Raw genomic sequence first — 20,769 nt, 5'->3', positions numbered from 1 at the left:
AAGCCCCATCTCTCCACTCCAGGACACGGTAGCATGTCCTTACCCAAACAGCAAGGGCTGGGATGCATCTGTGAGCCTTATGCTGCCTCTTGGGTACATTCTGGAGGGGAGAGAGAGGATGAGGGAGGCAGGGGGGCAAAAGTCTGAACAAGACCCTCTCCTGTGCCTCGTGGTTCCTCATAATGTTACTTGGAATGAGAGGCCAAGGAGGGTTTAGGCACCATCCTGTTTGACAGGGAGCACCCCAGGGAGGGGACAGTGCTCTCAATGTCCCCATTTTCACTCAACAGGAGGCAATGAGGCCTCTGCAACTGTAGGAAGCACGTTTCGCCCATTGGCCAACAGCGTTTTCTAATAAAAAAGGGCTTTCGAGAGAGGCTAGAAAAAGAAGTAATTTCCAGTGATGAGTTTTGCATGCTGTAGTTAACAATAATTATTAAATAGGTAGGGTGAGCTAGTGCTTGTTTTCCTTATTGTTAACTGTATTTATGGGTTTTTATTAAGTTGTACCAAGCTGGGATAATTGGGAAATGCTCCACTTGAGCTGTGGGACTCTCGGCCTCCCGTTCTATTTTCTTTCCTTCCAAGGGCGGAGTCTTTTCATCATTTGAGACTTAGGTTGTAAACCAGGAGTTGGCAAACTTTTTTTTCTGTAAAGGTCCAGAAGGCTTCGCAGGCCACGCAGTCACTGTTGGAACTCCTCAGTGCTACCACTGCGGTGCGAAAGCAGCCCAGACCACACGTGAATGAATGCGCATGGCTGTCTTCCAGTGAAACTTTATTTATAGGAATTTGTGGGGGCTACATTTGGCCCAGGGGCTGTCATTTGCAAGCCCCTGCTGTAAACAGTGGAGAATTCCTGGAACTCGGAGCCTGGACAGTGAGGATCTAATCTCAGCCCTGCCCCGGTGTGACTGGAGGAAATTACTTCACCTCTCTGGTTATTGGTTTTCCTTGCAGTACAACAAACGCATCACATTAGACAATCTTGAGCACTCCGGGATTCTTATGGTAATCTGGCATTTTCCTTTGTGTCCCTTCAGTCAATGTTCAGAGAGCCACAGGGCCTCTCAAAGCCCATTACCCCTTGTTCACCTTCGGGATGGATTTGGTTTCTAAACCACAAAATAACGTTTTGTATTTCTCTGATGGTATCTTTTCAGGCAGCTCCATAACCAACCTACTTCTTGAGTTACTAAGAGGTGGCTCTGTGACAGGCTCTGTGACTAACAGTGCTTCTGGGACTGTTTGGCAGTTTGGGAAACCGAGGCACAAAAAAAGAAAAATGGCTAAGGCTGCCTAGCAAATTTGGTGATGCTCTTAGAGAAACCTGGTGCCTCCAAAAAAGTAAGGGTTGTTTAGGCTATTCCAGTTCTGGAGGCTCAATCTTGGTGAAGGGGCAGCAGTTACCATGAGAGGCTGCTGGGGTCGTGGCCAAGAACAGGGTTCTGGACTGAAATTGCCTGGGCTTAGGTCTTCGCAGCAGCCCCGAACACCCTAGGCAAATCACTGAAAACTCTCTGTGCCTCAGTTTCCTAATCTGTGAAATCAGGGGGAATAATCAGAGGGGGTTGTGTGGGGACGAAACGAGATCATCTGTCAGGTGCTTAGAACAGTACCTGGCACACATAGTAAATGCTCAATAAATGGCAGCCAGGCCACTGTTATTTTTGTTATCACCATCTTGTCACCCTTCTATAAATATGTCGAGGATGTTTCTTCCTCATTTTGATATTCGACTCTTCTTCAACTTTTGGATTGGAGATGTGGGCTGATCTGTATGTCAAGTGACTCTCGGTGAGGTGGAAGGATTGGGGGAAGAAGACAGGGAAGGGGGGAAGGTGCGGGGAGGGAGGGAGGGAACTTGGAAATAGCTCCACGAGGAAAGGAGGGTCAGATTTTAAATACAGTCACATCCCCTTATATTGTTGGGCCGGGAAGAAAAATAGACTTCCCTTCAGCAGCACGGAGGTTCTGGTATCTTTCGTTCTTATCCCAGGACGTAGAGGTTATGAGGGCAGCTTTAGGTATTTCTAGGGTGACTTACCTTTTGGTTTTGGCTTTGTTAGTTTCCCAGAATATTTCAGTCTTCCCTACCAGGGGACTTAAATTTGGCAACATGACCAGCCTCTTGGTCAACCTGGCTTTGTTCTGTCCTTGTTAAAAGGTTTACAAGCGTGTGGCTCAAAAACCAGCAGGCCTGAGGCAGTTTTCTCAGAGGGCCACCAGGAGAAATTGGGGTGACTCTCAACCTTGTGGCAGGTTAAATGAGACTCAGTGCTTCTTTGTTTGGCTTGATGTCCCTTAGAAGGGCGGCCTGGAGATCATTTGGTCTGCAGGGCGTTTGCTTCTGCCGGCTGATTTTAACCAACTCTGACAGGAGGGCAGAGGCCCCCAAGCAAGGTCAGGACCACAAATCCCATCCCAGCAGGTGCATGATGGGGAGACAGCGCCCTCCGGATGACCTTCAAGTTCCCATTGATTTCCCGTCAAGCAATGCTTCCCCACCCCCCATCCTGCTCCTGTCCCTGCCTCTACCCGTAGGCTCGGGGCTCTGGAAAGAGACATGGATCAGTTCTCTGGGAAAGAACATGCAGAGGAGGTTAATTTAGAGACACGTCCTTTCAGGAAACTGGAGTAGGTACTTTGGGGACCATCTTCTGGCACTGCTAGTTTACAGTGCCGGCATGAGGCCTGGAATGTTCTTTTTGGGCATGGACAAGAAGGACTGATGTCATGAAGGGCATCATTTAGCCTCTTGGCCACACTTCTCTCCGGGTTTGATAGCGTGCAGGTGGCATTGTTGGGTCATGAGCAGGATTCAAGCACGGACAGCAGAATGGGCTCCTAAGCCACTGATGACTGTGTTGGGCAGGGAGGATCAGAAGTGAGAAGGTCGTGGGTGGTGTTGCTCTCATTCCCTGTGCTGGGGGCCTCCCCCTAGGACTGACCTTCTTGTCTTCTGGAAGGCCTGTCTTCCATACCATTCAAGTTGTCTGTTGTAGGTAGCCTGGATCTTTCACTTACTTTGTGTGGTGTTATATGTTGAGCGATTCCCTATGTGCCAGACCCTGTGTTAGGTTCAGAGAGTGGTAGACAAGAGAAATAACGACGCTGCTCTCATGGAATTCATAATGTAGAGACAATCAGCAGGCAAAGAAAAAACAGAAAAAGTTTGATAGCGGTATGATGGAAAAAAAACCAAAACTAAACCAAAATAGAATGAGACATAGCAAGGACTGGGGCAGGAGTGGAGTAAGGTCGGCTGCCTTAGGGTCGGTCAAAGAAGACTCTTCTGGGGAGAAGCCAGCCATGAGAAGACCTGGGGGAACTGTATACCAGAAAGAGGGAATAGCATATGCAAAGGTCCTGAGGTGAGATGATTCTGGCATATTAGAGGGACATAGAGAAGTGTAGTGAGGATGAAGTTGAGTAGGTAAGGGGGGCAGGAGACAGGGGAAGTAGGAAAGGTGGGCATAGCCAGACAGTCTGGGGGCCTATAGCTACGGGAAGGAGTTTGGATTTTATTTTGAGTGCGGTGAAAGCCATTGGGGGGATTTAAGGAGGAGAATGTCAGGATCTGATTTCCATTTTAAAAAGATCACTTGGACTGCTGCGTTGAGAATTGACTACAGAGGATGTGTTCTTTGTGGCTGTGTTTTAAATGCCAGGCCAATATTCTTTTTATCAGGGAGGGCAATCTTGAGGCCCTTGTATTCCAGCAGCGAAGATGGGGTTGAGGATGTGTTTGTCCAAGAATTGTCTCTAATCAATGGTCTGCTTCTACCGGCAGGCACACCCAGGGGACAACATATTGGTGCCCAGCTCATAGCTGGGGTTTCAGAGAGGACTCAGTCTGTGAACCAGGGAAACTAAAAATCCGTTCTCAATCAGTGAAGTTTCTGTGATGTGTGTGTGTTTTCTTTCTAGGTGTGCTTCACCCTAAGATAAAGCAGTCTCTCTCTTTTTTTTTTTTTCCCCCACTTTTGAAAGTTGGTTGCATTCTACACGTACACATTTATTTTGTCATGTCTGGCTGCCATTTGAAAGGCAAACCTTGGATACAAGAAAAGCTACAGTCTTCTTCCTCCCCGGAGCATCCTCCTTTCCTGACCAACCCCCCCGCCGCCCCCACACCCCCATTATTTACTGGAAGGAATCATCCTTTTTCCCTCCTGTCTCCAGTCTCTTGTCCTTGGCGGCCCCTTGACTTCGACCCTGAGTTGTGTATGTCATCAGAACACCCAGTGGCAGCTCGGAAATCATGGCCAGGTTCAATATAAATTCCGTCTTGCTTAGGCAGCTTTGCATAATAAGTCCCTGAAAAGTCTTCACCGGAGTAGATGCCGGAAAAGGGATTTATTGGGTCTAGCAGGCCTGAACATCAGACTGCATGGCATTTAAGTCATGAGAGGAGTTTCAGGGTTCAAATTCTTCATCTGACTCGGCTTTCGTGAAGCAATACCCTGGCCCCCAAGGTGCCTTTCCGGCGATGTGTTGAAGGTCAGAGTTATTGCTAGAGTGACCACTCAGAGAATGTCAGGATCTTCTCCATACATTTGCCTTAAAGCAGGCCTCGTGGTTGTTTTGTTAGGGATGAGGGCTTCTGTGGGACTAGCCTGCAACAGGGCAGTGCTGCTAGGTTGATCCACGCCAGCTGCCAGAGAAAAAATTTCAGGAGCAAACCCAGCTGAGTTAAAGTCGGTTAACTGGGCTCTCCTGCTCTGCCCTTAGAACATGGCCAAAGAACATCACAAGGCTCTCTTGTCCAAAGCAAGGCTCCCTTGCTTTGGAGGTTGGTGAGCCATCCTTAGGCCAGTGAGTCTCATATTTCTCAGAATCACCGGAAAGGGGGGGGGGGTGTCTGTCAAAAATACGGATGTCTGGATCACATGCCAGACCTCCAGAATCAGGATTTCACAGCCTCCCCCACCCCCACTAGTTCTGACACAAACCAAAGTTTGAAAGCCACTCCCTAGAAGATTCTTCTGGAGAGTGAGGTGATGGCATTCTTGATAAGCACCAAAGGCTCATTTCCTGCACCAGCCGAGGAAGAGTTCATCCTCTTGGGGTGGTCTGTTGACAGCCCAGTGTTCAGGGAGCTTGTGAAGTTCAGAGAAGGGGGAGAGGAGTTCTTTGTCTTGCAGAGAGTCATGAATATCATAGATGGAGAAATGAAAATCTTGAGAGCTGAGGTGATTTTTTCTTTTTATGGGATGACTGGGAAACTTCAGTAAGATTTGAACCTGTAGGATATCTGTTTTCAGTTGCCTAAGCCTGGACTCTGGAGAAGCCAGATAACTTCAGGCTCACCTCATTTGCATATGGAGAAAGAATGTCCCAAGTATCTCTCAGCTGTGAAGCTTCCATTAGGATGGCCTGACGTTTCTTTTTTTTTTTTAATCTTATTTTTTATTTTTTTTAAATGTACATCCAAATTAGTTAGCATATAGTGCAACAATGATTTCAGGAGTAGATTCCTTAGTGCCCCTGACCCATTTAGCCCATCCCCCCTCCCACAACCCCTCTAGTAACCCTCAGTTTGTTCTCCATATTTATGAGTCTCCTCTGTTTTGTCCCCCTCCCTGTTTTTATATTATTTTTGTTTCCCTTCCCCTATGTTCATCTGTTTTGGCACTTAAAGTCCTCATATGAGTGAAGTCATATGATTTTTGTCTTTGTCTGACTAATTTCACTTAGCATAATACCCTCCAGTTCCATCCACGTAGTTGCAAATGGCAAGATTTCATTCTTTTTGATTGCCGAGTAATATTCCATTGTGTGTGTGGAATATATATATTTTTCCATACTTTGCATACTTTCCATACTTTGGCTATCGTTGATAGTGCTGCTATAAACATGGGGGTGCATGTGTCCCTTCAAAACAGCACACCTGTATCCCTTGGATAAATGTCTAGTAGTGCAATTGCTGGGTCATAGGGAGGCTGCACCAGCTTGCATTCCCAAGGATGGCCTGACATTTCAGTCAAGGCTTATCACACGCTTCTGCAGTCCCAGCACTGTGCTTGGTTGGGTAGCATGGAAATATATAACTCTTAGTTCCTGTCTTCAAGAGTCTTATGATCTAGTTGGGTGGAGAGACATAAGGGGGATGGTACGGACTGGCCAAACATGGCTGAGACTCAGGGAGTCCTGAGAAGGCAGAGAGCAAACACTGTTGGCAGGGGTCACTGGAGAGGCTTCCTGGAAGAGGCAGGCTTTCAGCCAGCCCTTGAACAGATTAAGATTAGCCAGGCTAGGGGCAAGAGACAAGAATTATAGGTGGGAGGAAAGACCTGAGTAAAGTATTTTGTTGGGGTCCAGGGGTAGAGCTGTCTGATTCATATATACAGGAAGGTCAGATGAGGATTCATTCATTCATTCATTCATCATTCAACCCAACATGGCAAGCTCTGTGTTGGGCTTGGGGATAGAGCAGCAAATGAGCCAGGCGCTGTTTCTGTTCTTGGGGTAGGCTTTGGACTGCTGGGGTCATCATGCAATGGCTACTCAGCTCTCCTGGTTGCCTGAGGTTTTGGGACAGAGGCTTGGGTTGGCACTTGCCAGCCTCAAAGACACTGCAGCAGTGAGTGTGGCGTGCGTATGTCGTGTGGAGGGCATCAGCCAGCTGAAGAAGATGGTGTGTCACACAGGGGCAGAAGATGCTGCTCTTTGGGGGAAGGAGAAGGGAACCACCATTGACGAAAGGCATTTCCCTCCATGCGTCAGACGTTTTCTGTCATTTAGTTCTCTCACAGACCTGAGGTTGGCGTTGTGGTTAAGTAGAGCTGAGGCTTGGGGAGGGTAACTGACTTGGTCTGAGGTTGTAGCCAGTCAGCCATGGAGCTGGATTCAGATCTGCCTGATTCCAAGTCTCTGTTCTTTCTGTTGCACCCCAATCCCTCGGCTCTCCAAGGGCCCTGTCGTCCTCCAGAGGAGTTTGGGCACCAGTGGGAGCCATCTTGGCTTCCATCCTGAGGAATGAAAGACAAAAAACTGAGCTCCAGGGATATTCCTTTTTGTCAGGATGGGTGGGAGAAGAGCTGCAGTAACTATAGTCGGGGGCTGCTGCAATGACCCAGGAGCCCAGGGACAATGACTCAATGGGAGTGGTTGCAGACATTCTCTCAACATTTTTTGGAAGTTGTGAGTAGACAGCCATGCAATCGAAATCACCAACGTATGCGTGCAACAAACTCTGAAGACTGTCCTAATATAAACATCTACCATAGGTATATGAGTTGTTGTTGAAAGCAATTCATCTGTGTGCTGGGCTCTGTGCTGGACACTGGGGATAAGTCAGGAAAACAGTGGGCTTGCAGGGTTACCGGGTTACACTGCCCCAGGGGGTGCCGTTCACATTGAAGTTTACATGAATGGTGCCCCTGGGCAGGTGGCTACGTGCAGCGGCCCCGCAGATGGTCTCTGCCCTCAGAGAGTTCACAGTCTTGTAAAGAAGACAAATATTAAACATTGAATGGAATTGAAACTAACGTTATGAATGGTATTATTATTGCCATCTTTGTTGGGAGAGGGCAGAATGAGGGAAGAAGAGGACTGGAATGTTGCTCTCACCATTCTCTGCAGGCCTTTCCTATTTTATTTTATTAGTTGGTTTTTTTTTTTTTAACGTCTATTCATTTTTGAGAGACAGAGACAGAGCGCAAGTGGGGGAGGGGCAGAGAGAGAGGGCGACACAGAATCTGAAGCAGGCTCCAGGTTCTGAGCTGTCTGCACAGAACCTGACCTGGGGCTCAAACTCATGAACCGCGGGATCAATGACCTGAGCCGAAGTCGGACGCTTAACTGACTGAGCCACCCAGGGGTTCCAGGCCTTTCCTCTTTTAAATATCAGAAACACTGCCTTAGCTTGGGCTGCTAGAGCAGGATGCCATAGACTGAGTGGCTTAAACAACAGATACTTATTTTCCACAGTTCTGGAGGCCGGGAAGTCTGAGATAAGGGTGTATTCTTGCTGTGTGCTCACATGGCAGAGAGAGAAAGAGGAAGAGAGAGGTCTTTCTCCTGTCCCTTCTTATATAGGGGCACTAATCCTATCATGAGGACGCTGTCCTCATGACCTAATTACCTCCCCAAGGCCCTGTATCCAGATACTAGAACATTGTGTATGTGTGTGTGTGTGTGTGTGTGTGTGTGTGTGTGTGTGTGTGGAGGGGGGGTGGGTGTTAGGGCTTCAACACATGGATTTCAGGGGAAACAGTTCAGTCCGCAGTAAACCCTAACCCTGGCTTTCTTTGAAGGGCAGCTTTAGGAAGAGTGTAACTCTGAGGAAAATGAAAAGGTTCCTCCACCTTGCCAAATATTGCCCCCTGCTTGCTAGTTATAAAATGCTATGTAAATGGGAACCGGCTTTCTGCGGTGCAGTTAGAGTTAAATATATTTAAATGCAAACGGGAGGAAGTTAGCATATCGGTGTAGATGCGTCTTAATGTGTATTTGTGGGTGGTGGTGGCAGTGTGGGCAGCTGGGTGAGACAGCAGGAAATCCAGGTGCCCACAGAGAACAGGAGGGGCCGATGGGGGGAAGGAGGGGCCAGAAATCCTGCCACAGGCTAGGGCTTCTTGTTGTCTCTGCTTATCTCTGTTTATGTGCACAAATAGCAATGATGGGCCAAGGTCCTGTTTTTACTGTCAAAGGGGACTGGTGGACGGCATCAGGGATGGAAAGAGGGTGACACCCTGAGAAATGCAAGAACCCAGTGCCAGATGGGATGAAGGAAAGGGGAAGACCAAGGACACCTTGCTAGGGAGGGAAGAGCAGTGTTCTCTCACTGTCGTCTCCCCACACACCCTCCCAACCCAGAAGAATGGCGACTCTGGGGAGGGAGCAGGCTTCTGGTAGGAGATGAGGAATGTGCTTTTGGACACGTGTTTGGGGTATGACAGGACACCTGTTCTTGGGTCAGAACACAGGAGCAGAGGGACAGTGAAGAGGGAGGGGCCCCAGGTATCTGCGTTGGACGGTTGGACTTAGGAGTCAGCTCAGGGCAGTGGACACGGAATCTAAGAGAATGGGCACGGTCTTGAGAGAGAGAGAAAGACAAAGGTGGAGGCATGAGGGAGAAAAGGAGCAGAGGGTCTGTGATGGGCTCTGAAAATCACATTTGGAGCCTGGTTGACAGTTATTTTGGAGAAGTCTTATTTTGACCCCTCTGAATCCTGATTGGTTCCCTGGAATCCAGTTTTCCACAGATATGCTCAAGGAGGGTCACTGGAAAGCTCTGAGGGCTGAAGCTCCCTCACTCCAGATGTGATCGCTAAGGGATCTCCCCCCTCCCAGCGGCCCCCGGAACTGGGCAGTCAGCACTCCCTCAAGCCATAGGCCATGGGGGGCTCCTGCTCTGGCGGAGAGCCTAGCAATTTGTTCCTCTTGCCTTTCCTGCTTCTGATTGCAGCCTTGGGTAGCCCGAAGTAGGCTGTTGATGAGAACATCATTCTATTCTGCCTTGTGCCAGCTTCTTCCAGCCCAAGACATCTATCATCCCGTGGCAATCCGGCCCCCTTGGTTTGATGCAGACAGGTGATGGCTGAGGCTGGGCTGTGCCTGACCCAGCCTGGGGCACGCTCCACAAAATGAGTCATTCCCTGCCAGCCTTTCCCTGCTCCCTCTGCCCCTCACAACTTGAATGCAAATGTCACCCCTGGGATCCTATCATCGAGGGATTTTTTTTTTTTAAAGAAATCCCATATTGAAAAGGACATTTGTCCTCTCTCCTGTTTAAATTGCTTTCCACGGGTTAGGGAGACCTGGCCATCGATTTTCTTCTAGAGAGCAGAACGAGCCCTGTGAAGATTTTGGCTAATTAACTTTTGGAGAGGCGCTGCTTGAATTTATCAAAAAGGTTGAAGTCTCTTTTCTCCTCCCACATCTTGAAAAAGGCTTTAAACTTTTGTTTCCAAATCTCTGCCAATGCCTGGACTGTTTAAAAGTGAGTTCCCTGGAGACAGTGGCAGAGAGGGTGTTAGATGTCACATTTTTGCAGGTCCAGCCTGTAATACAGTTGTTCCAGTCCGAAGAAGGTTTTTTTTTCTGTTTACATAAGAGAGGTATCGTTCACACCAAGATTACGTTTAAAAATACACATTCCCCCCCCCCCCCCCCCCCCCAGCATGCCTGTTACTAATAGCATTGCATGTTACGGAAAGTGGAAAATATTTAAGATGAAATTAATTTTCACCCAGCGCACCACTTTGTTTGACTTTCTCGTTCCATTTGGTGTGGGGCACGGACTTGGCCAAACTCACTTTCCCTTCCAGCAACTTCATTTTCTTGTTCCTCTCTTTGGGATTGGAGTTGTTGGAAGCCAGTAATGAGCATATCGGGAAAAGTCTAATTTGAGATCCCTCTGTAGTTTCCTTTTCTATTGGCTTCCAGAGTTTGTTTTGAAAACGGAAACCTTCCTGTCGCCAGCTGATGAGTTGTAGTGTGCCATCTTCTTTTTTCTTATGGCTTCTCCTACAGCAGAATTTTTGGAGTTGGAATAGTTAACATCTATTTTGGCCATCTGTCAAAAGATCGTGGGAAACCAGATGACTGTTTCTCACATCGGACACCTCTCTGTTATGTGTTCTTGTCAGTTCTCATCAACTGATTGCTGTTGCTCATCAACTGGTTGGTTGGTTGCTGTTTCATGAAGAAGCTGGAGCATCTAGGACACTCTGGACAGGCTGTGTGTCATCTTACCTGGGCTGAGCTGCCTGTGAAAGTTCTGGCACACTGGACTATGTCGCCTTAGCAGTGGAGGCATTTAAGCTGGTGGGACACAGATGTGAACGCTTTGTAGGAAATGGTTCTTTATTTTTGATCAATCTCATGATCCTTGTTACCATCTTTGATTACATCAGCTCAAGTTCTGTTTTATAGCATTTTAATGGGCTTCCACCCCCCCCAATTCATTTCCAGCTGTGTGGCTATTATAATTTGATTACAGTTTGGTTTTGCAACTGCTAGGATACTTTCTGAGCACATTATGCCTTCCTTGTGAAACTGAAGATGTTCAGAAGGGGAAAAGGAGCAAGGGGACTTTTTTTTAAGGAGTTATGTCAATAAGTAATTTCCAAGAGATGCCTCAGAAGCTTCAATGGTTGTATCTTCCCAGAATAAGAAATTTGCTTTAAACTCTTGGTGGACCCTGACCCACTGACTTTTTTAAAAAGCACTATAGAAAAATCCCTCTAAAATTTTGCTTTCTTTAGTTCTCTAAATATTTTTGTTAAGAAATATACTATTCTCAACTTAGAGACTTTCTCACCCCGATTTTGGCCTCTTCAAGTCTATGTAGAACCAAAACAAAGGGACATTCATAATGTTTCTTCAAAATGAGCTACCTGGTTCTCCCTTCTGGCCCTGTAATCCCTCAGGCTCCCCCCTTCCTGCCTTTCCCTCCCCTCCCCACAAAGAAGTACAAGTCTACCTGGCAAGGTTATGTTATTACATTTGTATTTCCTTGAGCCATTTATTAACCTCCCACATGTGCCTGTCTTTGATTTGGTAGGTATTTGATCTCACTGATTTTTTTTTTTTTTTAATATTTGATCAGTTTTACCAATGTTATATTTTTGGTCTTTGAAAAGGGTATTATCTTAAAATTAGCAGCATCACCACGTGTCCAAGGATACTAAAGATTCAGTAACATAAAATTTGCTGGGCTTAGATCACCACTCCAACAAACCAGAAAGGTCTTTCTCTTTGTGTTTTAGATTTCAGGGATTGAATTATCTTGACTTCAAAATGCAACTATTATACATCCTTCCTTTACTTTCAGTTAGGAAGTTATTTTTTCTTTATTTTTCTATTTTTATTTTCTTTATTTTTTATTTTCTTTATTATTTATTAAAAAAAATTTTTTTATGTTTATTTATTTTTAAGAATGAGAGAGACAGAGAGTGAGCATGGGAGGGGAAGAGAGAGAGGGAGACACAGAATCTGAAGGAGGCTTCAGGCTCCAAGCTGTCAGCACAGAGCCTGTTGCGGGGCTCGAACTTACGGAACATGAGATCATGACCTGAGCTGAAGTCGGACGTCTATCCGACTGAACCACCCAGGCGCCCCAGAAGTTATTTTTTAAGTGTGTGGTTTTAAAAGACTGGTTCGTGCCCCTTTTCGCCTCCTTTCCCCATGATAGCTTTACTTTTATGGGATATTTCCTCTGTCCTGCTAGTCTGTGTTTATGTGGGGTGTTTCTCTCTGATTGCAATGGAAATCTGTGCATCCATGCTTTGGGGTTTGGGTTCACTCTAGAGTGCCTTTGCTGGCAATTACTGAGAACAAAGTGTGGTTAATGTAGGATCTTAATAAGGGGGCTCTAGAAGCCTGAGGTCCTGGTAGATCTCATGTAGAAGATTGTTCTAGAACCACCTCTAGAGGTGGGACCTCATGCTTCCTGGAGTGGGAACTTGTTACTTTTACTAGTGGTTTATCTAGGGGCCCTAGGCTCTTGGTTACAGGGGATTCTAAATTCCCTGGTGATTTTGGCATGGGAAATAGAACCTGGTTGAGACCTGACACCAAGTTGGATTCCTCCCCTCCCTTGGTACTCATTCATTGCCTTGGTCTCCAGATACGCAAAATCTTCCCAGGGAGGTAGGTGGGTACCATCACTTATCCTCTGGGTGTGTTTCTGTTTTCCCTGGCCTCATTCCTCCTCTGTCTCTCTCCCCTGCTGATAGACTCGGGGACCAGTTCTACAAGGAGGCCATCGAGCACTGCCGAAGCTATAACTCGAGGCTGTGCGCAGAGCGCAGCGTGCGTCTCCCTTTCCTGGACTCGCAGACCGGTGTGGCCCAGAACAACTGCTACATCTGGATGGAGAAGAGGCACCGTGGCCCAGGTAAGCCACGCCACCCTGGACATGTTCTGGCTTCCAGTCTGGAGGGAGGGAGGACCAGCCATTGGGAATCTCCTCAGTGATGCTGGGGAAAGGCAAGCTGTACAGCAGGCTGGGAAACTCTCATGAAACTCCACTGATTTATAGCTCTCGGCACATGTCCCAAGGATGATGGAGGGGAGGGGCAATGGAGCCTTGTTGGCAGGGGTGGGGAGGGGAGGGGGACAGAGTGAAAGAACTCAGGATTTAGCCCCCAAAAGGGAAGGTTGAGGGCATGGCATCCACCTCATCCTTTGCCCTTTCTGTAGTTCAGTGGTTATTAGCTGGAAATCTATAGTCAGATCTGGGTTGGAGGCTTGGCTTTATCATCAAACCAAGATCTCTCCCTCAGGTTCCTCACCTGCGAAATGGGAGTAATAATAGTTTTCACTTTAGAATTTTGTCAGGATTGCATGGAAATATTCAGAAAAAATGTATGAGTCAGCACCTAGTAACTATGTGCTCCCAAAATGCTGGCTATTATCGTTGATATTCCTACTATTATTATCATGACACTAGTCTTCTAGGCTCCAGAGAACACCGTAAAGACCAATAGGTGGAGATTAGGGACGCAACCAATGGAATGCAGTTTTCTGGCTCTCTATGGGTCTATTTTAGAAAGTTTTTATGATGAAAAATTTCAAACCCGTACAAAAGTGGAGAGAATAGTAAAATGAATGTCCATGTATTTATCACCCAGTGTCAACAATGATCAACTCATGGCCAGTCTTGTTTCATTTATACTCACCTCCCACTTTCCTCCTTGACCCTAGGTTATTTGGAAGCAAATCCAAGGCAACATGTTATTTCATCTGTAAATTTTTCAGTATGTATCTCTAAATGGTAAGGACATAAGCAGACATGCCCACGATGGCTATCAAAGCTTCAAGGTAGCAATTAGACCTTAACAGAATCACATATTGGTTCAACATTTATTTCCCCCTGGTAGTTGAAATCAGAATCCAAAGAGGAATCCTATGTTGCAATTGGCTGAGGTATTTCTTAAGTCTCTTTAAATCTGTAGGTCTTGGCGTGTGTTTGTCTGTCTGTCTCTCTTTCTCTCCCCCTTGGATGTTGTTTATGGAAGAAACTGAGTTGTTTGCGCTGTAGGGTTTCCAGAGTCCAGATTTTCTGATTGCATCCCCATGGTGTTATTCTTGGGAATTGGTTGTTAAGACTAGAGACCTGAGCAGATTCAGGTTCAGCTTTTTGGGGCAAGAACAACTCCTAAGTGGTGGTGTGTTATTTCCATCAGGAGGCTCATGGTATCTGGTTATCTCTCTTCTATTAAAAATTTTTTTTTAAATGTTTATTTCTTTTTGAGAGAGAGAGAGAGAGAGAGAGAGAGAGAGAGAGAGAGAGATCGATCAGGGAAGGGGCAGAGAGAAAGGGAGATACAGAATCCGAAGCAGGCTCCAGGCTCTGAGCTGTCAGCACAGAGCCTGACGCAGGGCTTGAACTCACGAACTGTGAGATCATGACCTGAGCTGAAGTCCGATGCCTGAGCAACTGAGTCACCCAGGCACCCCAAGTTACCTCTCTTTTATTGATGTTAACAGCCCTTGATGGTAGTTGCCTAGATCCTTTATTCTGTTAAGGGCTGCAAAAAACGTGACATTTAATTCAAGGCTGTCACTAATTCTTCATTTATTAGCTCTGTAACCTCTATAAAGTGAAATATCTCCTCATTAAAATTTTGGTTATTGTGAGGTATAGTTCACATATGACAGGCAGGATAAATAATTTTGCCCCTTTATTTATCAGTTTATTTTATTTTATTTTTCATCAGTATAAGTATACTCTAATCTCCATCCCTTGTTTCACCCCTCTCCCTTCCACCCAACCTCCCCTTTGCTAACCATCAGTTTGTGCTCTATAGTTGAGACTCTGTTTTTTGGTTTCTCTCTCTCTTTCTCTCTTTTTCTTTGTTTGTTTGCTTTGTTTCTTAAATTTCACATGGGTGAGATCATATGATATTTGTCTTTCTCTGACTAACTTATTTTGCTTGGCGTTATACTCTCCAGCTCTATCCATGTTGTTGCAAATGGGAAGATTTCATTCTTTTTTATGGCCGAATAATATTCCATTGTGTATATATACCACAACATCTGTACTCATTCACCTACTGATGGACCCTTGGGCTGCTTCCGTAATTTGACTATTGTAAATAATGTGTTCACCAGTTTTCAAAATAAAGAGTAGGTTCCCTAGTATTTACCAAAAGTGATTAATAAAGTTACTATTTTGTTGAGTGCCATCATGATTTCACAGATTTAAACACCATGGATACATTTTAACCCATTGGAGCTATTATTCTTATTGATGCTTAAATTGTCCCATTTTTGGCCCATAGGGGTTTGGGCCAGTGCTGGTGTTCTGAAAGAACCCCAGTAGTTTGTGATGGCTTCCTTGGTATCCTAATATTAAGACAAATGTTTTAGGCTTATTTGTACATTTCCTGCCCAGACCTGGAATTAGCTATTTCTATAAGAAATCCTGTTGCCTTTTTGTAGGAAATGTTATTTGAAGACCAAAATCTGATGGTACTTATTGTTCCTGGGTTGATTGTTGTTTCTAGAACTTTTCAGTGAGTGGATCTAAGAAATATGATTTCTTTTTTTTTTTAAGAGAAAATACATTATGAACTTCTATTTCCCATTCAATTCAATTTTACACAGTTTTTCTGAACTGTCTTAATTGTCTCTCCTTTCTCCAACTCTAAAAAAATCCTGGCTCTTAATGATGCTGACATAATTATTTATTTGCTTCCCCCTGCCCCCCACATACATATGAGTATCAAATAAAATTAGACTTCCAAAGATACAATTACTGAACATATTTAAGGTTTTTCTTCTTCTTCTTTTATTTTTTTGCAATTCTTTTTGTCCTTAGGGCATTGTCTATTAAGGATGTAGAGTGAAATTACTGTGCTTTAAGGTCACTTGAAATACTTCCTCTGAGTGGTTGTGCCACTAACTGAATACACAGTTGGATTTGTTTCATTTTGCTTTCACTTATTAGGTATTATTTTTTTCAAATTTCATATAATTTGTTTGTATTTTTAAAATTAGTTTTTATTTTGAAATAATTACAGATCCACAGGAAGTTGCACACATAGTACAGAGGAATCCCCCAAATCCTCCACCCAATTTCTCCCAGTGGATACATCTTATGTAATCAGAGCACAATCTGGAAACCAGAAAGTTGACATTGGTAAAATGTGTGTGTGTAGTTCTATGCCATTTTATCACATATAGATTTGTGGAACCAGCACTATAATCAAGATATAAAACTATTCCATCACCACAAAGATCTCCCTCATACTATCCCCTTATAATCATACTCACCAGCCCCTCTCATTATTTCAATACCTTTACCCTCCGCCATGTATAACACAATGTCTTAAACATTTCCTCTGCACACATTGGAAAACCATCTCAGACAGTATTATAATTTTTGCTTCACTCCTGAAATGAATATTATACTACAGGTTAACTAACTAGAATTAAAAAAAAAAACCTGAAATAAAAAAAATTTTTTTGCTTCAACTATCAAACTATTAACTTAGAGAACTGAAGTGTCTATTATATTTACTCATATTTTTACTCTTTAATTGTTCCTTTTTCCCTCTTGATGTTCCAAGATGCCTTCTTTTATAATTTCTTTCTGATTAAGTATTTCTTTAGCCATTCTTTTAAAGTAGGTCTACTGGTAATAACTTCTCATAAGTTTTCTTTCTTCTGGGAATGCCTAGATTTTTTCCTTCGTTCCTAAAGGATATTTTTGCTGGATATAAAGTTCTGGGTTGATAAATCCTTTTATTTTAGCAATTGAAAAATGTTTTGCATCTCTTTTTGGTGTGTGATGAGGTTTGTGAGGAGACATTTGCTGTCATTCTTTTCTTTTATAAGTGAGGTGTTGGGGAACCTGAGTGGTTCAATTGGTTGAGCATCTGACTTTGGTTCAGGTCATGATCTTGTGATTCATGAGTTTGAGTCCCACATCAGGCTTACTGTTGTCAGCACAGAGCCTGCTTCAGATCCTCCGTCTTACTGTCTCTCTGCCCCTTCCTTGCTTGCTGTCTCTCTCTCAAAAATAAACATTCGTAAGTGAGGTGTCATTTCTGTCTCACTACTTTCAAGACTTTTTTTTGTCTTTAGTTTTCAAAAATCTGATTTTGATATGTTTTGCTGTGGATTTGTTTGGGTTTACCTGTTTTGGAATTCACTCAGCTTCTGGAATCTGTAGGTTTATATCTTTTGCCAAATTTAGGAAAATTTCAGCTATTATTTTTTTGAATACATGTTCAGCCCCACTCTCTTTCCCTTATCCTTCTGGGACTCTGCTAACACAAATTTTAGATTTTTTGCTATAGCCCATAAGTCCCTCAGGCTCTGGGTCTTTCTGTTTGTTTGTTTTTGTTTTTTTCTCTCTGTTGCTCAGATTGGGTTATTTTTATTTTTCTCTCTTCCAGTTCACTACTTCTTTCTTCTATTCTCTGCATTTGTTGTGTTGTTTTATTGTGTTTTTAACTTTTACAATTTCTGTTTGGTTCTTCTTTATATCTTCCATTGCCTTGCTGAGACTTTGTATTTTTTCATTTTTTTTTAATTAAAAAAAATTTTTTTTTCAACGTTTATTTATTTCTGGGACAGAGAGAGACAAAGCATGAACGGGGGAGGGGCAGAGAGAGAGGGAGACACAGAATCGGAAACAGGCTCCAGGCTCTGAGCCATCAGCCCAGAGCCCGACGCGGGGCTTGAACTCCCAGACCGCGAGATCGTGACCTGGCTGAAGTCGGACGCTTAACCGACTGCGCCACCCAGGCGCCCCTGTATTTTTTCATTTTTCCAAGTATTTGTGATTATTTGTTGAAACATGTTTATGATGCCTCCTTCAAAATCCTTGTCAGATAATTCTAATATTTGCATTGATATCTATTGTCTTTTTTACTCATTCAAATTGAGATTTTCCTGGTTCTTCATATGAATGATTTTGATTGACTAGGGGAATTGTTTTTGTATTGTTAAATTTTGATAGTCCTTTATATATTCTAGATTCAAGATGTTTATTTGATATATACTTTGCAAATATTTTCTCCCAGTTTTTGTCTTATATTTTCATTATCTTTTTTTTTTTAAGTTTATTTATTTTGAGAGAGAGTGACAGAGAGCAAGAGTTGGGGAGGGATAGAGAGGGAGAGACAATACAAAGCAGGCTCCATGCTGTCAGTGCAGAGCCCAATGAGGGGCTTGAACTCACAAACCATGAGATCATGACCTGAGCTGAAATCGAGAGTCTGACACTTAACTGACTGAGCCACCCTGGTGCCCCTATTTCATTATCTTAATAGTGTCTTTCAAAGAGCAGACATTTTATATTTTGATTAAGTCCAATTTATCAATTTGTTATTTAATGAATTGAGATTTTGTTGTTCTGTGTAAGAAATTGTTGCTTAATCCAATGTCAAGTAATGTATTTTTTTTTCCTAGAAGTTTAATAATTATAGGTTTTATACTTAGGTCTATGATCCATTTTGAATTAATTTTAAAATATGGTTTGAGGTACAGATTAAAGTTTATATTTTTGCAGATAGAAATCCAATTGTTCCAGCATAATTTGTTGAAAAGATTAGCCTTTCTCAACTGAATTGCTTTTGTACCTTTGTCAAAAATTAAATGTTCACATGTATGTAGTTCTATTTCTGGATGTTCAATTTTGTTTCATGGGTTTATCTGTTTTCACACTAATATCATACTGTCTTGATTCTTGTATTTTTGCAGTGCATTTTGAAATCAAGTAGTGTTAGTCCTCTAATCTGTTTTTCTTTTTCTAAGTTATTTTGGCTATTTTAGTCCTTTGCATTTCCATATGAATTTTATAGTCTGTCGAGTTTTACAAAAACTCTGCTGGGATTTTGATTGGGATTATGTGGAATCTATGGATCAATTTTGTGGAAAATTAACAACTCTCAATACTGAGTCTTCCAATCCCTGAATATAATATCTCTCCATTTGTTATCTTTAATTTTTCCCATTGATGATTTTTAGTTTTTGTGTACAGATATTTCATACTTTTTTCAGATTTATCTCTAAGTACTTAACATTTTTGATACTATTGTAAATGGACTTTTTAAAAATTTAGTTTCTGATTATTCGTCATTAGTTTACAGAAATACAGAAATATGTATCTTCATTCTGTATCCTCAAACTTTGTTTTACTCATTTATTCTAATAGCTTTCTGTAGATGCTACAGCATTTCAGCATTTTCTACAGTTGATTGTTGTTAGTGAAAAAGAAAACTTTTCTTTCCTTTTTTTTTTTTAAGTTTATTTATTTATTTTGAGAGAGAAGGGGAGAGAGAGAGAGAGCGGGAGAGGGTCAGAGAGAGAGGGAGAGAGACTCCTAAGCAGGCTTTACGCTGTTAGTGCAGAGCCCAATACAGGGCTCAACCTCACAAACAGTGAGATAATGACCTGGGCCACAGCCAAGAGTTGGGTGCTTAACTGACTAAGCCACCCAGGTGTCCCAACTTTTCTTGTCAGTATGGATGACTTTTATTTATTTTCCTCATCTGTTGCACTGAGTAGAATGGCCACTGAAATATTAAGAAAAAGTGGTTAGAGTGGACATCCTTATGATATTCCTGATCTTAAGGAAAAAACATTCATTTTTTTCATTTTTAAATATGATGTTAGCTGTGGGCATTTTGTAGTTGATTTTTATTAGCAACTTCCTTCTAGTTTGAGAATTTTAAATCAGGAACTGATGTTGGATTTTATTAGCTGATTTTTCTGAGTCTATTGAGATGATCATGTGATTTTTCTTTTGTGGTTTGTTAACATGAGGAGTTACATTGATATTTGAATGTTAAGCTAACATTGCATTCTGAGGATAAATCCCACTTTGTCATGATATATTATCCTTTTTATATATCATCAGATTCACTTTGCTAAAGTTTTATTAGAGGTTTTACATCCATGTTTATGAGCAATATTTGTCTATAGTTTTCTTTCCTTGTGTTTGTGTCTGGTTTGGTCTCAGGGTGAGGTTGGCCTCTTATAATGAGTTGGGAAGTATTCCTTCCTTTTCAGTTTTCTGGAAGAGTTTATGCAGAATTGGTATTTTTTTCCTTAAATGTTTTGTAACATTTACTAGTGAATTTCTCTGGGCCTGGCAATTTCTTTGTAGGAACATTTTTAACTACAAATTTGATTTCTTTAATAGATACTCAGGTTATTCATTTCATATTGAGTGAATCTTGGTAGTTTGTAACTTCAAGGAATTTTTCCATTTCAGATAAGTTGGTCAAAATTGGTTGCACAAAGTTGTTTATAACATTGGTTCATTATCCTTTTAATATCTGTAGAATCTTGTGACATATTCTCTTCTATTTTTTTAATTGGCAATTTGAATTTTCTTTTTCACCTGATCAGTCTACCTGGAGGCTTATAAATTTTATTGATATCAAAGAAATACCTTGTGATATAATATTTTTTCCTTTTTTTCCCTATTTTATGGTTTCTGTGTTGATATTTATTTTTCCTTTCTTTTTCTTACTTTGGATTTAATTTACTCTTCTATTTCTTCTATTATTTCTTAAGGTAGAAATTGAGGTCATTGATTTGAGATTTCTCTTCTTTTTCTCCTATAGGTGTTTTCTAATGTAGTTTATCCCCAAATATAAGTACTGTTTTAGCCTCATTTCACCAATGTTTGTATTGTATTTTCATTGTCATTCAAATACAAGTATTTTCTAATTTGTCTTTTGAGTTCTTCTTTTACCTATGGATTATTTAAGAGTGTGTTATTTCCAAACATTTGGAGGATTTTCCAAATGTATGCCTGTTACTTGTTTCTAATTCTATATAGGCAGAAATACT

General features: G+C 42.6%; 1 protein-coding gene across 5 annotated transcripts in view; it reads left to right on the top strand.

Annotated features, from left to right (window-relative positions):
• DPF3 (double PHD fingers 3) overlaps window positions 1-20,769 on the top strand; it is a 258,505-nt gene that overhangs the window by 98,391 nt on the left and 139,345 nt on the right. For all 5 annotated transcript variants that reach the window (XM_047862552.1, XM_047862556.1, XM_047862554.1 and 2 more), the window contains exon 2: window positions 12,690-12,850. In XM_047862552.1, the coding sequence (XP_047718508.1) occupies window positions 12,690-12,850 (161 nt within the window). The remainder of the gene's footprint in view (window positions 1-12,689; window positions 12,851-20,769) is intronic.

Source organism: Prionailurus viverrinus, chromosome B3 (assembly GCF_022837055.1).
Source record: "Prionailurus viverrinus isolate Anna chromosome B3, UM_Priviv_1.0, whole genome shotgun sequence".
Classification (NCBI taxonomy): Eukaryota; Metazoa; Chordata; class Mammalia; order Carnivora; family Felidae; genus Prionailurus; species Prionailurus viverrinus.
This window is presented reverse-complemented; position numbering and strand designations above follow the sequence as displayed.